General features: G+C 36.6%; 1 protein-coding gene across 1 annotated transcript; it reads right to left on the reverse strand.

Annotated features, from left to right (window-relative positions):
• Nucleotides 1-700: 700 nt before the first annotated feature.
• LOC135224966 (uncharacterized) lies at nt 701-12,851 on the reverse strand. The gene is made up of 4 exons (XM_064264272.1): nt 12,377-12,851; nt 8,090-8,688; nt 1,559-1,727; nt 701-1,160 (listed from the first exon to the last, which is right to left on the reverse strand). Exons 1-4 carry the CDS (start codon nt 12,387-12,389, stop codon nt 865-867), a joined length of 1,077 nt encoding a protein of 358 aa, XP_064120342.1. The 5' UTR covers nt 12,390-12,851; the 3' UTR covers nt 701-864.
• Nucleotides 12,852-15,987: the final 3,136 nt, after the last annotated feature.

A 15,987-nucleotide genomic window follows, 5' to 3' on the forward strand; every position in this document is an offset into this window, starting at 1 on the left:
GACAAATTTCTCATCGACTAAAAAAACTCCCTTTCGGTTAACATATATGAAAATATATAATCTGAGGCAGAGCGAATGAGATATTAAAGGACATTTGTAGCTCGATGTGTATATATATATCTATAATAGGATTATATATATATATATATATATAAACACACAACCACACACATATTCTATATATATATATAATATATATAGATATATATATATAGATATATATATATCCTATATATATATATATATATATATATATATACTATATATTATATCTATATATATATATCATATATATATATATATATATATATATATATAATATATATATAATATATTATATATATATATATCTATAACATATATATATAATATAATACACTATATAATATTATATAACATATATATATATATATATAATATATATATCTATACCTATATATATAATTTATCTTATAGATATAATATATACTATAAAACATATATATAAATATATATATATATACTATATATATATATATATATATATAATATATATATAATTATATATGTATATATTGATATATATATATATATATATATATATAATATATATCTAAATATATATATATATATATATATATATATATATATATATATATATATATATATATATATATATATATATATATATATATATATATATATATTTCAAAACGTGCAAGAGTAACACAGCCAGAGAGCATCTCATTAAGAGAAAGGTATTGCTTTAGAAGATCATTAAAAAATATCTTTATATTGTGAAGGACTCCAACCTTAACTTACACACAAACACACAAAACGACGATCACCTGTGCAGAGGGCCTTTAACCAGAGCGAGAGACGCTTTTAGGAATCCGGAAATATATCCGTGTAAGCAGGAGGCTTGTCTTCCTGTGGATACCTGGGATTCTGGGAAGTTGAGGAGGAGGAAGAGTAGGAGGAAGAAGAAGCTGGCATTCCCAGAGTCTGAGGGTAAGGACCGTCGCCCGTTGGCGGTAGGGCGCCGTCGCTTTCCATTGAACGCCGATAAGTGGAGGAGACGTCCGTTATGGGTCCCGGGTGGAGGTTGCCGGCGTTCTCCAGAGGCGTGAACCGGTGGCGGTGGCTGGCGCGAGAGAAGAAGAGTCTGAGCGCCGTCAGGACTGTGGATTGGAAAGTGGAAGAAAGGAATAATTGTTAATAAGATAAATGATGGAGTTGTGATGCACTTGTGATGGGTGAAAGGGAAATTTTTTGGGGATTAGAGAATTGGTGGTTTGATGAATTATGAGTGCTATAATGTGGGAGTCGCAGATTATAAGTAGATAATATATATATATATATATATATATATATATATATATATATATATATATATATATATCTACTGTGTGTACAATAAAGAGATATATAGGCACTAACATAACTTCATCATCATACAATATCAAAACACAACCCACTCTTAGACTCTTGTGAGAATTCTATTGAAGCACAAAAGTTAATTGCACCAACTCTTCAGCAGTTTTATGATAAATTCAAATAAAGTCCTATTTCCACCTACTTCCTAGGAATGAGCTGAACACCAGAATGGCTAGGAGCGGATAAAATCCGCCCTCGTAGTCGTTGAAATATAAGGCAACCACGTTCAAAGCTATGACCGTCGCTATGCCGTAGACTAGGCCTAGGCATACCAACTTCACTGTAGCAGTTCTGCAGGTCCGCTCCAGACCCTAAAGATATAGATAGTATATATGCGGTGATATGTATATATATATACTATATATATATATAGTTATATATATATATGTATATAGGTATATATATATATATATATGTATATATATATATATATATATATATATATATATATATATATAATATCTATATATCATTACATACATATATATATAATATATATATATATATATATATATATATATATATCTATATATATATTCCAACGATAACCTGAAAATATGTGTAGGTAATTGTGAAGGAGTTTGGACGGCGATGCTTTGGCTTGTTATCTGCATCGTCAAAATATCTACAACGTACATATTCAGTTTTGGCTTGTTATCTACATCGTCAAAATATCTACAACGTACATATTCAGTTTTGACTTGTTATCTACATCGTCAAAATATCTACAACGTACAAAATCAGTTATTCACCTTCAGTTTTTGTCTGAAATAAAAAATGTGTTTTTTTTTTAATTATAGCTTATATATATATATATATATATATATATATATATATATATATATATATATATATCACATAGAAAGAAAAATAAAATTAAAATATAAAAAATTCGTTTATTTTCATTTCAGTCTAATATTTACATTATAGTCCCTACAAAATATCATAGAGAACATAGGGTTAAAATGAAAGAATAAAACTTAACTTGTATACTAATGTTTATTTTAGGCTAAAATCTACATATATAAAAAAATATCAAAATATAAAAAATATTCTAGCGATACACAGCACGCACATCGGCTAAAAATGCTAAAAAGAGGTCGATTTGTACGGGTTCTTCTTCAGTACCTATCATTTGACCGCGATTTGGACTGAAACAATCACTGTACATACTTCGCGGCACATGTTAAACCAATCACATATTGCCTCAGTATATACCTCTACCAGTTAAACCTTGAACCTGATGGTAAGAGAGGTCTTCTATAAAATAAAATATAAATTCTAAAATTTGGCAAAGAGAAAACTTGCAACGAAGAACGGGCATCAATTCGCCATTTCGCCGTCTTTTCCGAGTGTCCTTCATCTCTCCACTGCATCGATGATATGGTGAAACACTTTGTTCTTCATCTAAAAGACCATGTCTTCTTAAAAATGCCAGAGTCTTGGATTCGTCACTGATTTCATTGTAGAATTCCTTGGCGAGCATCTTCAGGGCTTTGCTATCGACTGAAATATTTAAACTGAAATATAGAAGCCTACTGAATATAAAAATGGTAAAGGACTGGCTTACTTTTTAACAAACTATACAGCTATCTATCTAGTTAACCAATTAGGAAATTAGGTAGCAAGCTAGATTGTTACAACCGAGACAACTTGCATTACTTTGGACATTAGGTAGCAATCTAGCTTGTTACTTAGGAAATTAGGTAGTTAAATTGTTATAACAAACGACACAAGAAGCCTTTCTTGGCCATTGTAGATCGCATACCTGTGTAGATATCATATCAAAGTAGATTCGTGAGATGTAGATAACCAGCCAAAGCAGCACCGTTTGGACATCAGCAGTGTTTTATATGCATAAATACACAGACATAAACAAACTTCTCTATCTCCTCATCACCATTATTGTCGCATAAAGTATCACTAATATTTATATAAACATATATCTATATAAACACACACACACACACATATATATATATATATATATATATATATATATATATATATATATATATATATATAATATTATATATATATAATATATATATATATATATTATATATATTATATACATATATATATATACATATATATATATATATATATATATATATATATATATATATATATATATAGATATATATATATATATATATATATATATATATATATATATATATATATATATATATATATATATATATATATATATATATTATATATATATATAGATGATCATTTAGGCATGTAATGAGTTACTCTGAGAGAGAGAGAGGAGAGAGGAGAGAGAGAGAGAGATGAGAGAGAGAGAGAGAGAAAGAGAGAGAGAGTAGAATTATTAATGAACAGATCTTACAAGGATATTATTGAAAACGAATTAATTAACAGGAGCACTCGAGTGGATATATCTTGTTTAATCTGAGAAATTCCACTCAAAGAACTGATACAGCTTCATATCATGACTAACCATTAATAGTGCAAAAAGAATGTTCTGAAATGCTTGGAGTGATTTTACTATAATAATTGAAAAGTAAAGTATAGGAAAGGAGTGATTAAAGCAGATCTATTTTGATCTCTTAATCTATTAGTTAACTTATTTATCTTTTTATATTATTTGTAATGGCTTTTTCATCTTCCTGTTTTTCTTGTCAATTTCCGTAAACTCTTTCGAATAAACACCCATTCATTGGAAGCTTCAATTTCAAATCAGCGGCTCCTGTAGGCTTGCTTTAAATGATAAGAGGGATAACTTTTCTCAATAATAATATTAACAACATTGGGGCTGGTTAGTCGTTGGATGGGTGACCGCTCTCCTCGGCGTTGATTCCTTGGGAAAGGATCTTTACCATAATTTCCTCTTCCTCAGTCTACTCAGCTGTAAATGAGTACCTATTCCTGATGGGGTAGGGTTACATAGCAAAACTCGGACAATGATGGAAAGAAATGAAGAATTAAACGACAACGACGTAAATGGAACCTCTGACAACAGAGGAGCTTCGTCCGGCAGCCAGGTATTCATCCCAATTGAAGAGGAAGACGGTCAGGTACTTGGAGGTCGTCATCCAGCAACTGACCACACCAACGACAGTAACCAACAACAGGGACTGGAGCTACAGAAGCAAACCAGAGGAAGAAATGGACAAGAGAAGAAAATAATGAAAAATGGAGATGCTACAACAGAAGCAACCCGACGGAGAGAGGATATAGACTAGAGGAAGGTTGGTCAACATCTGGAATGGGAGGAATAACACCCCCCAAACAGAGCAGAGGCTGGCAGACCAAGTAAGGAACATAAAGAAAAAGAACTGGCTCTCCCCAACAGAAAGACAAGTACTGGAAAGGGAAATGACACACGGCAACGAATTACAAGAAAACGAACTGAGAGACGATGCCACAGAAGACGACAAGGATGATGAGTTATCAAACAACGACACATGAAGAAACATCGACGACGTAACAGCGAGGACAGAATGGGTAGAGAAGATGGATGGAGCCAGATACAGAGAGAACAAAGATCCCCTCTTTGAAAGCCTACAACACCAAGAAATTAAATGAGAAAACAAGTGAGATCAATGAAATAATGGGAATAATATACAGAAACAAATAACTTGGCATATGCAGGAGCAAGATTAGTAGCAGAACTGATGGAGATACGAACACCAACACCACCAGCACAACCAACCCAACAGAAACCAAAACAGCAACCTCCTTGGAAAAGGCGCCTGGAAAATCAAATCATGGTGATGAGGTCTGACTTGCGTAAACTGAAAGAGATGGCAGAAAAAAGGCTAAGAAGCAAGAAAACAAGGGAGGAACTCAACGAGAAATACGAAATACACGAGAGGGGACTAAACAACACAATAGAAGATGTAAAACAGAGGCTTAAGACCAAAGCACATAAGATCCAACGGTACCTGAACAAGAATAAGGGATACCAACAGAGCAAACAAAATCCGGTATCACACAACAAGCATGCAGCATGGCTCCAGGAAGTTAAGGAAGAAGAAACAGGGAGAATAAAACAAAGATTCACTGAGATCACGACAGACAGTCAGACACCAACTCAAGAAAATACCCAACTGGAAAGCCCCAGGTCCCGATGAAGTCCATGGATACTGGCTCATAAACTTTAAGGCTCTAGACTCATGTATAGCAGAACAACTCCAGCATTGTATCACAAATCACCATGCACCCAAATGGATGACCACAGGAAGAACATCCTTAGTACAAAAAGGCAAGAGTAAGGGAAATATAGCCAGTAACTACAGGCCTATCACCTGCCTACCAATAATGTGGAAGTTACTAACAGGTATCATCAGTGAAAGGCTATACAACTACCTAGAGGATACAAACACCATCCCCCACCAACAGAAAGGCTACAGAAGGAAGTGCAGGGGCACAAAAGACCAGCTCCTGATAGACAAAATGGTAATGAAGAACAGTAGGAGAAGGAAAACCAACCTAAGCATGGCATGGATAGACTATAAGAAAGCCTTCGTAATGATACCACACACATGGCTAATAGAATGCCTCAAAAATACAATGCGCAACTTGAATACAATACTTACAAGCTCTGGAATAAGACTAGCAGAGGTTAATATCAGGAGAGGGATCTTTCAGGGCGACTCACTGTCACCACTACTCTTCGTAGTAGCCATGATTCCCATGACAAAAGAACTGCAGAAGATGGATGCTGGGTACCAACTCAAGAAAAGAGGCAACAGAATCAACCATCTGATGTTCATGGACGACATCAAGTTGTATGGTAAGAGCATCAAGGAAATAGACTGTAAGGATTGTATCTGGGGACATCAGGGTGGAGTTTGGAATAGAAAAATGTGCCTTAGTCAACATACAAGAGGGCAAAGTAACAAGGACTGAAGGGATAAAGCTACCAGATGGAAACAACATCAAACACATAGATGAGACAGGATACAAATACCTGGGAATAATGGAAGGACGGGATATAAAACACCAAAAGACGAAGGACACGATCAGGAAAGTATATGCAGAGATTCAAGGCGATACTCAAGTCAAAACTCAACGCCGGAAATATGATAAAAGCCTTAAACACATGGGCAGTGCCAGTAATCTGATACAGCGCAGGAATAGTGGAATGGACGAAGGCAGAACTCCGCAGCATAGATCAGAAAACCAGGAAACATATGACAATACACAAAGCACTACACCCGAGAGCAAATATGGACAGACTACACATAACACGAAAGGAAGGAGGGAGGGGACTACATAGAGGACTGCGTCAACATCGAGAACAGAGCACTGGGGCAATATATGATAACCAGTGAAGATGAGTGGCTCAAGAGTGCATGGGAAGAAGGACTGATAAAAGTAGACAAAGACCCAGAAATATACAAAGACAGGAGAATGACAAGCAGAACAAAGGAATGGCACAACAAACCAATGCACGGGCAATACATGAGACCGACTAAAGAACTAGCCAGCGATGACACGTGGCCATGCCTACTGAGGGGAGAGCTCAAGAAGGAAACTGAAAGAATGATAACAACGGCACAAGATCAGGCCCTAAGAACCAGATATGTTCAAAGAACGATAGACAGAAATAACATCTCTCCCATTTGTAGGAAGTGCAATAACCATAAACCTCATAGCAAGCAAATATCCGGCACTTGCACAGAACCAGTACAAAAAGAGGCATGATTCAGTGGCAAAAGCCCTCCACTGGAGCCTGTGCAAGAAACACCAGCTACTTTGCAGTAATAAGTGGTACGAGCACCAACCTGAAGGAGTGATAGAAAACGATCAGGCAAAGATCCTCTGGGACTATGGTATCAGAACAGATAGGGTGATACGTGCAAATAGACCAGACATGACGTTGATTAACAAAATCAAGAAGAAAGTATCAATCATTGATGTCGCAATACCATGGGACATCAGAGTTGAAGAGAAAGAAAGGGAAAAAATGGATAAGTATCAAGACCTGAAAATAGAAATAAGAAGGATATGGGATATGCCAGTGAAATTTGTACCCATAATCATAGGAGCACTAGGCAGGAATCCCAAGATCCCTGAAAAGGAAGCTGGAAAAACTAGAGGCTGGAGTAGCTCCAGGACTCATGCAGAAGAGTGTGATCCTAGAAACGGCGCACATAGTGAGAAAAGTGATGGACTCCTAAGGAGGCAGGATGCAACCCAGAACCCCACACTATAAATACCACACATTCGAATTGGAGGGCTGTGATAGACCAAAATAATAATAATAATAATAATACAGCGACAAAAGAATTATTTTGAGGACACAGACATCAAGGTATGATATTCCTCAAACAATATATAAAACTTTTACAGTAATACAAGAGTCTTAGAATTAGCCACAAAGAATGGTATTTCACACAGAAAATAGTCGCTGGCAAAGCCTATGAAATAAAATTTCAAGTAGAAATAAAGAACAAAGCCAAGCAAAAATCCTGTTTTTTTTGTAAGAGGAGGTGTTAGATGCTCGTGCTTTATAGTAATGTACCCACAACAAAAGTTCATCTTGTGTGTGTGTGTGTTTTTTTTTTTAGCAGAAATGAGACCAGTATTGTGATTAAGCTGACAAACGGCACAGATCTCGCTTTCTTGTTAACATATTCTACCAAACTAAATTTCCCAAAAAACAAAATTGCTATTAGAGGAATATTAAACTTACATCGACGGGACTCTGAACAAGAGTGGGCAATCCTCTTGCCGGCAGTTGTCTGCTGGGATGCTCAAGAACTCTGAAGAGGGGCAGTTCTGACAACTGGTGGGCAGGTGGGGTTAGGACGCAGCGTTCTTCAGAGCCTCTGTTCGAACGCTGCTGCTGCTGCTGCTGCTGATGCTGTTGGCCGCGAAGCCGTTGCAACGGATGTTGCCTGTGTGACCTCAGGTGCTCATTGAGCAGCTGGTAGTCGTTCTGACCTTGGTGGTTCTGCTGGTACTGCGGCCAGGGTAGTAGCTGGTGACTCTGCAGGAGCTGACTGTAAGATGGCGGAGGTTCCTCCTCGTCAGAAGTTTGGCCCGGGATGGAGTTCGATCTTTTCATGTCTTGGACATGAATACTTTGGCCCTCGTCTTCGTCAGAGAGACTGTGTTGATTCTGTTCCTCTGGGTCTTCCTCCTGAAGAGGGTGAGAGTCCTCCGAAGGTTCTGAAAGGGAGGCGCCTTTCGCTTCTTCCGGCGGGGGCTCATCTTGCTGAGTTCCTTCTTGGTCGAGGTCCAGTGAAGACCCACTTCTACTCAGAAGGTCTTCCTGGTCTTGCGATGGCTCTGGAATAAGATGGCGTATATTTAATTTAAATGTATTTTTATGATGTGGATTGAATCTGAAAATTATTGTATCAGCATAAAACTATTTCTATGATATGAACTCAATCTAAAAATCATTGTATTAGTATAAAGATATTTTGATTTTAAGAACTGAATTTTAAAAAACCTAAATATTATTGTTTTAGTATAATTTTTATCATATGTACTGAATCTAAAGATCACTGTTTCGGTATACAACTGTTTTTATGTAATAGATTGAAACTAAAAATAAGTTTTTATACAAAAGTACTTCTGTATTTAGAATTGAATTTAAAACTCAATATTTAAAAAATAATCTGTTTTATGCCATAAACTTAATTTAAAAATCACTGTTTTAATATAAATAAACTATTTCAATGCCAGGAATTAAATCTAAATAGAATTGTTTAGTATAAAACTGTATCTGTGCTATGAATTGATTTTGAATATCACTGCAACCGTTTTCTATAGCTGTTATTAATTATTTCATATATAGATATTCAAAAGAATTTACAACTGAAAAAAATATTTTGCAAATGAAGTTGGAAAACACTTGTGATGGTCAATGAGACAGCAAGCTTTGTTTCAACGTGCACATAAAACACACAAATTTGATCAAAGAATCAATTGCTTTATTTCCTGAAAGTTTTGAAGTGCAATTATTTAATAAAAAAGAGTCAAAGTCACTGTCTAGAGCTGTATTTAAACCAAAGGCCAGTGTTCGAATCCTGGTCGGCGCAGACGCGCGTCTCAATAATACTTCCCCTTAGGTGTAAGTTATTTCCAAGGGATAGGAAATTCACCAATAAAAGATCTTTGTGGCCTAATATATGTGAATTAAAAAAATATGTGCGAGTATAAGGGACGTATATAGTATGTTGTGACGCCAGATTTAGTGGTCATAATCAATCAATCAATCAAAGTAACACACACATATACCAATGTAGTAGGTATATATATATATATATATATATATATATATAATATATATATATATATATATAATATATTATATATATAATATTAATATATTAGTATTATTATATATGTGTGTGTGTGTGTGTGTGTGTGTGCATATGTGTGTATATCACACACACATACACACACACACACACACACACACACACATATATATATATATATATATATATATATATATATATATATATATAATATATATATTCTCACCTCTTTGACTGTATAAAATGTTAGAATTGAATTTTGCAAAATTTGTTCAGATTCCTAGATAGCTTAGAGATAGGATGTTTTAAATGTATGTTCAGATTTTGCATAACATAATGTAAAAGAATATATATATAACGTAGAATGTAGAAAGAGAGAGATTTTCTTTGTCCATTCGAAACTACGATTGTTTCCCTGTTATGTCAGCAGTGTGAGATTAGAGGAACTCTGAGATCCGTTTGCTTTCCTAATCTGTCAACACGTTTGGTAAGTGAGCTCGAATCTTCAATGTGTTTTGGGAATCTGTCATCAAGTAAGATAAGGGGCTTCTGCTTCGGTCGATCGAGTCGAGTACATGTCTTTTTTTTTAACAGACTGGTCTCATACGTGTATGTCTTTGATCAAAGCCATGTGCAGATTACACATTTTGTATGTAAAGTTGCATAAGATTTCGAAGCTTTTAGAAGAATTATTGCTAAAAACGTTTTTGTGTCATCCACTGTCCAGCTTCCGTAAGGAAGAGAATTTCATTAGATCTCAGATACTCGAGGCGTTCACATCTCTCTCTCTCTCTCTCTCTCTCTCTCTCTCTCTCTCTCTCTCTCTCTCTCTCTCTCCATCGCATAGCACTTTTGATGTTAAAGTAACGTAACGATTTAGTACTTATTGAATGGTCACTCGTAATTTGTAAATTTCAGATTTGATATTTCTTAGAGTTTGTTTAATGTTATTTAGTGATTTTTTGTGGAATCTGAACAAACATTGTTTCGTAACGGCGCCTGGTTTTGCAGCAAGAAAGAAAGAAATTGTTATACCAAAAAGGTAAAGTGTGTTATGTTTTTATTAGTTGCAACTTATAACGGATAGGAACAGTGGGTTAATTAATAACTAATAGCAGATGGTTACGAAGGTTTGGTAAAAACTGATGGTTACAATGTTTTGAGTGAAAAGATTTACACTTTTACACATTGCAAATTTTTGTGTTTTGTGTTTGTTTCATTTTTTGTGCATTTGTTCCTTTTCTTGTTGAAGTGTACCTTTTAATTTTATATTTTCATTTGCATTCACAATCTAATTGACTTAGTTATTTTCATTGCTTAATCATTGCACAATTAATTAAATTTAACACTTGTGAATGAATTTGCATTTACTTAGAATTCTTTTCAAGTTTTATTATTGTTTAGCACTTGTGAATTAATTTCTAATTTTCAATTATTGCCTAACACTTTTGAATTTCAATTGAATTAATTTTCTTGAATTTTGTGATAAATTAATTTTTATTTAATTTTACTTAATTTGATTCAAGAATTAATTAAACTTTACTTTGTTTTCAAGTAACAGTAATTTTCCCTGATATTGTGAATTTCACTTATAAATTTTGAGTTTAATAATAAATTTTTTATTTAAAATTTTTATAGGTGTTTTCTTTATTTTACACCAGTATATTTGCATTTAATTTCGATTATATTGATGTTAGGTAGAACCATAGAGTGGTGATTAATCTGTTTTCCTTCAATTTACTTGAAGTGACTTAGAACCAGGGAAGTACTTAGACTTCTGAAATCAGGGAAATACTTAGACTTTAAAAAGTTGTTGATGGAGTGATGCCCTTTGATTTAATTTAATTACTTAACAAGATTACCGTCACAACCTGTTTTGATGAACTTTAGTCCTGATTTTCTGCAATACTGGTAAGTTGTTAAGGGATCACTGTTGCCTTTAGAGTATTCAGTCGTTTAATACCGGTGATGAGGGTTCAGGTGTCTGGCTTTTGTGAGGTATCAGTTAATGAATGGTAAGTGTAGTAACCAGATACTTGGCACTTCGTAACAATATATATATATATATATATATATTATATATATATAATATATATATTATATATATTATATATAATATATATATATATATATCTATATATGGTATAAACACGCATACGTATGTATATATATATATATATAATATATATATATATATATATATATATATATGCATACACACATAGACACATAACCAAACGCAAATATTGTCAGTTGTTTCGGATCGATGTTTGAGTGGAAAGCTGACGGGCCAGTGTGGAATGCTGGGTAAGAAACCAGCTGCTCTAATAATGAATGATTGATCGCTGTTCCATAATTGCTTCCCCGGAAACGAAGTCATGTGAGCAGAGAATCGGACGCGTGAGAAATTATAAAATCACATAAACACCACTCCTTTGTTATGGTGTACAGTGCCACCACTGTACGAATTCCATACATTGTCACAACAACGGTGAAAAAATTCCACTTGGCATGAATTGTTGTCATATAGTCAAGTTGACAAATACAATTATTAATCAATACGAAATATGAAAATACATAGCAAATGCACTGCTTGGAACAGAAGCCCGTGCTGAAACAAATGTGCAAATGTGTCAGGTACATGCAAAATATTTATAACAAGTGTTAGAGCGATTTAGCAGGCGTAAAAAAAAAGAAGAAAAACCTACGACTTTCGGCCATAGCGAAAGGATATTCGTCGCCTGGTCGAAGTCAGCGTTGCCAATGTTTTCAAACACTTCACGAAACTGAAAGTATATCTGAAGGGAATTTCTCTTTCAGCTGAGAAGAAGTCCATCTTTTCAGCAACAGAATCTGGAATATGAACGAGAATTATCCTTTTTCATGATTCGCCTTTACTCTTGGGCAGAAAAACATTGCACGTCCTTAATCCCGTGCAACAACACCTACAGTCGTAGACCGATACTACCAGTGAGGACGACTGGCAGGCAGTCAAGTGGTATTTGTCAGTTCACAGTCCTTTTTCGGGCAGTTATTCCACATTTACAGACTGTAAGTCAGTTCATAGAGATGTAGAAAGCATTAGAAGGCATTACAGATTCCTGGTATTGGACTAACGTCACCGAATGCACACGGAAATCGACAGTAGACGACGGAAAACACCGAATAACACCTCGACAGGAATTAGAGCGACACGAACTGAATAAGCTGGAGAAAATCGTTAAGGTAGCGTATACGTGACATACCTTGCCCCTCACCCCGCCCCCACCATCCGCACCCACACCCACGCCGTACACGTGGCCTTCACTCTATGCCATGGGTTCCTCACGAAATTGGACTTCGGCGTTATTGCTCATCACTGCCCCGCCCACTTGAGGGGCGTTTGCCAGACTATTATGAAGTTTGTTTATTCATCTAAACAAATGCGGATGAAATTGTATGTATGAATATATATATATATATATATTTGAATTTTTATCACATCACCATGATTCATATACATGCTTAATACTAAGCTACAAATGTCCTTTAATATCCAATTCGCTCTGCCTCGGAATTAATACATTTTCATATATGTTACCCGAAAGGGAATTTTTCAGTTGATAATAATTTCGTCCCCTCATGGATTCGAACCAGCGCATAGAGGAGAAATCAGGACTTCAGTGACGCCTAAACCGACCAGGATAACAAGAGCGAATTGGATATTAAAGGACATTTGTAGCTTTATATATATATATATATATATATATATATATATATGCATATATACATACTATTTATCTATCTATCTATCTATCTATCTATCTATATATATATATATATATATATATATATATATATATATATATATATATATAAGTTTGTGTGTGTGTTTATTTGTACAATTATATAACCGTGGATTGTTTTCGTCAATAATTACTATTACAATAATAACAATTATAATAATCGAAACGCGACGATAACCCCGTTCTTCGTTAAATTATCTTTACACACACACTACACACACACACACACACACACACACACATATATATATATTATATATATAATATATATATATATATATATATATATATAAATATATATATATATATATATATATATATATGTAGTATGTATGTATGTTATAATTTTCTTTTCTTTCAGTTATTCACTATCCGTTTATTCTCTTCTTTTATTCATTTCTCTCTCTTTTTTTGTGGAGAGGGTACAGACTATTGTAGAGAATATTGAAAATATTTTATTATTGTATGTACGTCGCAGATTGTGTGTATGAATATTCATGTTTGTTGAGGGCTGGTTTACCAATATTTCGACTTATCACGGTTGTTAGGTAAGTTTGCGTGCGACGAATCATAAAGATGCGCATAAACTTGCGCGCCCACAGGGACACAAACACACACACACCTACATACCTATAAATATGAAAAATATATATATAATATTTTCTTGTATAGTTACCTGAATGATTATAATTATTACGATGATTATTATCATTGATAAAAATACTTCCCTCTTCTGTCCTATCATTACACCCCATCAGTTATCTCACCCCTTCATTCCTCTCTCAGCCGCTACGCCTTTATATTCCTCTCCCATTCTCCCCCCCCCCCTTTCCATCGTCATTTAATCCCCATTCCTACAGGACGCTAGCAGGAAATACGCCATTATCTCCTAAAACATTTTTATTAGGGATCTTGAGGCTGCCCGATGATGTTTCCTGCTGGTAACAGATCCTCTGTTGTTCCCTCATGAAGGTCGTTTTCTGTCGATCTATCTCTGTGGAGTCGAGTCGATGGGTGACTCAACGAGGTCTTTGCACTCAACTCTGCGTGGTTCTTTTCTCTGGTAAATTATTCTTTAATCATTCTAATTAACATTCTTCTGATCTTCCCTCTACAAATTCGGTTTCTATCAATCTCGTTCGTGTCTCCAGTCGACGGGTGACTAAAAAAATTATTTGGCTCAGTTAGTAATGATCTGAAAGGTTTGTTTTCCGCTGATGAATTATTCTATCATAAAAGTCATATTGGTCTAACCCGTTGGCTCTAGGCCAGGAGCAAGCGAGCCACTCTGTGGCACCACAGAGTGGTTCGTGTTCTTCTGGCATAAATGGAATTGAAGGTATTCTCCTAAGTCGTATATAGACTTTCTCGTAAGTCTTATCGGTCTAACGCAATGGGTCTAAAAGGAATAAAGACATTCTCGCAAGTTATACAAGTATAACGCGATGGTTCTAATAGGAATTAAATACATTCTCGTAAGTTGTATCGATCTAATGCGATGGTTCTAGATGGAATTAAAACCATTTTTCTAAGTCGATGGAATTAAAGGTATTCTCGTAAGTCGTATCGGTTTAACGCAATGACTCTCCATGAAATTAATGGTATTCTCTCAAGTCATTTCGGTCTAACCCAATGACTCTTAAAGGAATTAAAGGCATTCTCTCAAGTCATATCGGTCTAACCCAATGACTTCTAAAGGAATTACAGGTATTCCCGTAAGCCATATCGGTCTAATGCAATGACTCTTAAAGGAATTAAAGTTATTCTCTCAAGTCTTATCGGTCTAAGGCGATGGCTTCATTTCTCAAAATGCACACGGCGCAATTTGCTGGGGTTTCTCTCCTCGTCTCGCTGAGCAATTAAAGTTCCGAAATAATGCAACACGAGCAAGGAAAGGAACGATTCCATGTGGAAAGCCTTTCGTCATACGCTCTTATCTTAACGCCCTCCAATCTCTTATCTTCATCCTCATCCTCTCCCACAATCCTTACCCTAATCCTCAACCTAAACTCCCTGCTGATTTCTTTTGGCTTCCTCACTCCTTCCGCCCCTCTTCATTAACCTAAGTTTTTTTTTCGTTTTTTCTACCCCACTCCCTCTCTCCCGCCCTCCCTCTTCCCCCACCCCCCCCCCTCCCCCCCCCCCCCCCCCCCCCCCCTCCCCCCCCCCCCCCCCCCCCCCCCCCCCCCCCCCCCCCCCCCCCCCCCCCCCCCCCCCCCCCCCCCCCCCCCCCCCCCCCCCCCCCCCCCCCCCCCCCCACCCCCCCCCGCCCCCCCACCCCCCCCCCCCCCCCCCCCCCCCCCCCCCCCCCCCCCCCCCCCCCCCCCCCCCCCCCCCCCCCCCCCCCCCCCCCCCCCCCCACCCCCCCCCCCCCCCCCCCCCCCCCCCCCCCCCCCCCCCCCCCCCCCCGCCCCCCCCCCCCCCCCCCCCCCCCCCCCCCCCCCCCCCCCCCCCCCCCCCCCCCCCCCCCCCCCACCCCCCCCCCCCCCCGCCCCCCCCCCCCCCCCCCCCCCCCCCCCCCCCCCCCCCCCTCC

This window comes from Macrobrachium nipponense, chromosome 12, assembly GCF_015104395.2.
Source record: "Macrobrachium nipponense isolate FS-2020 chromosome 12, ASM1510439v2, whole genome shotgun sequence".
Classification (NCBI taxonomy): Eukaryota; Metazoa; Arthropoda; class Malacostraca; order Decapoda; family Palaemonidae; genus Macrobrachium; species Macrobrachium nipponense.

What these genes read in the sequence shown, in the direction of transcription:
- LOC135224966 (XM_064264272.1), bottom strand. An exon ending in TTGTTCAGAGTCCCGTCGAT is followed by an intron (nt 1,728 to 8,089) that starts GTAAGTTTAATA and finishes CTATATCTTTAG; the next exon opens with GGTCTGGAGCGGACCTGCAG. An exon ending in GTTCAGCTCATTCCTAGGAA is followed by an intron (nt 1,161 to 1,558) that starts GTAGGTGGAAAT and finishes TCCAATCCACAG; the next exon opens with TCCTGACGGCGCTCAGACTC.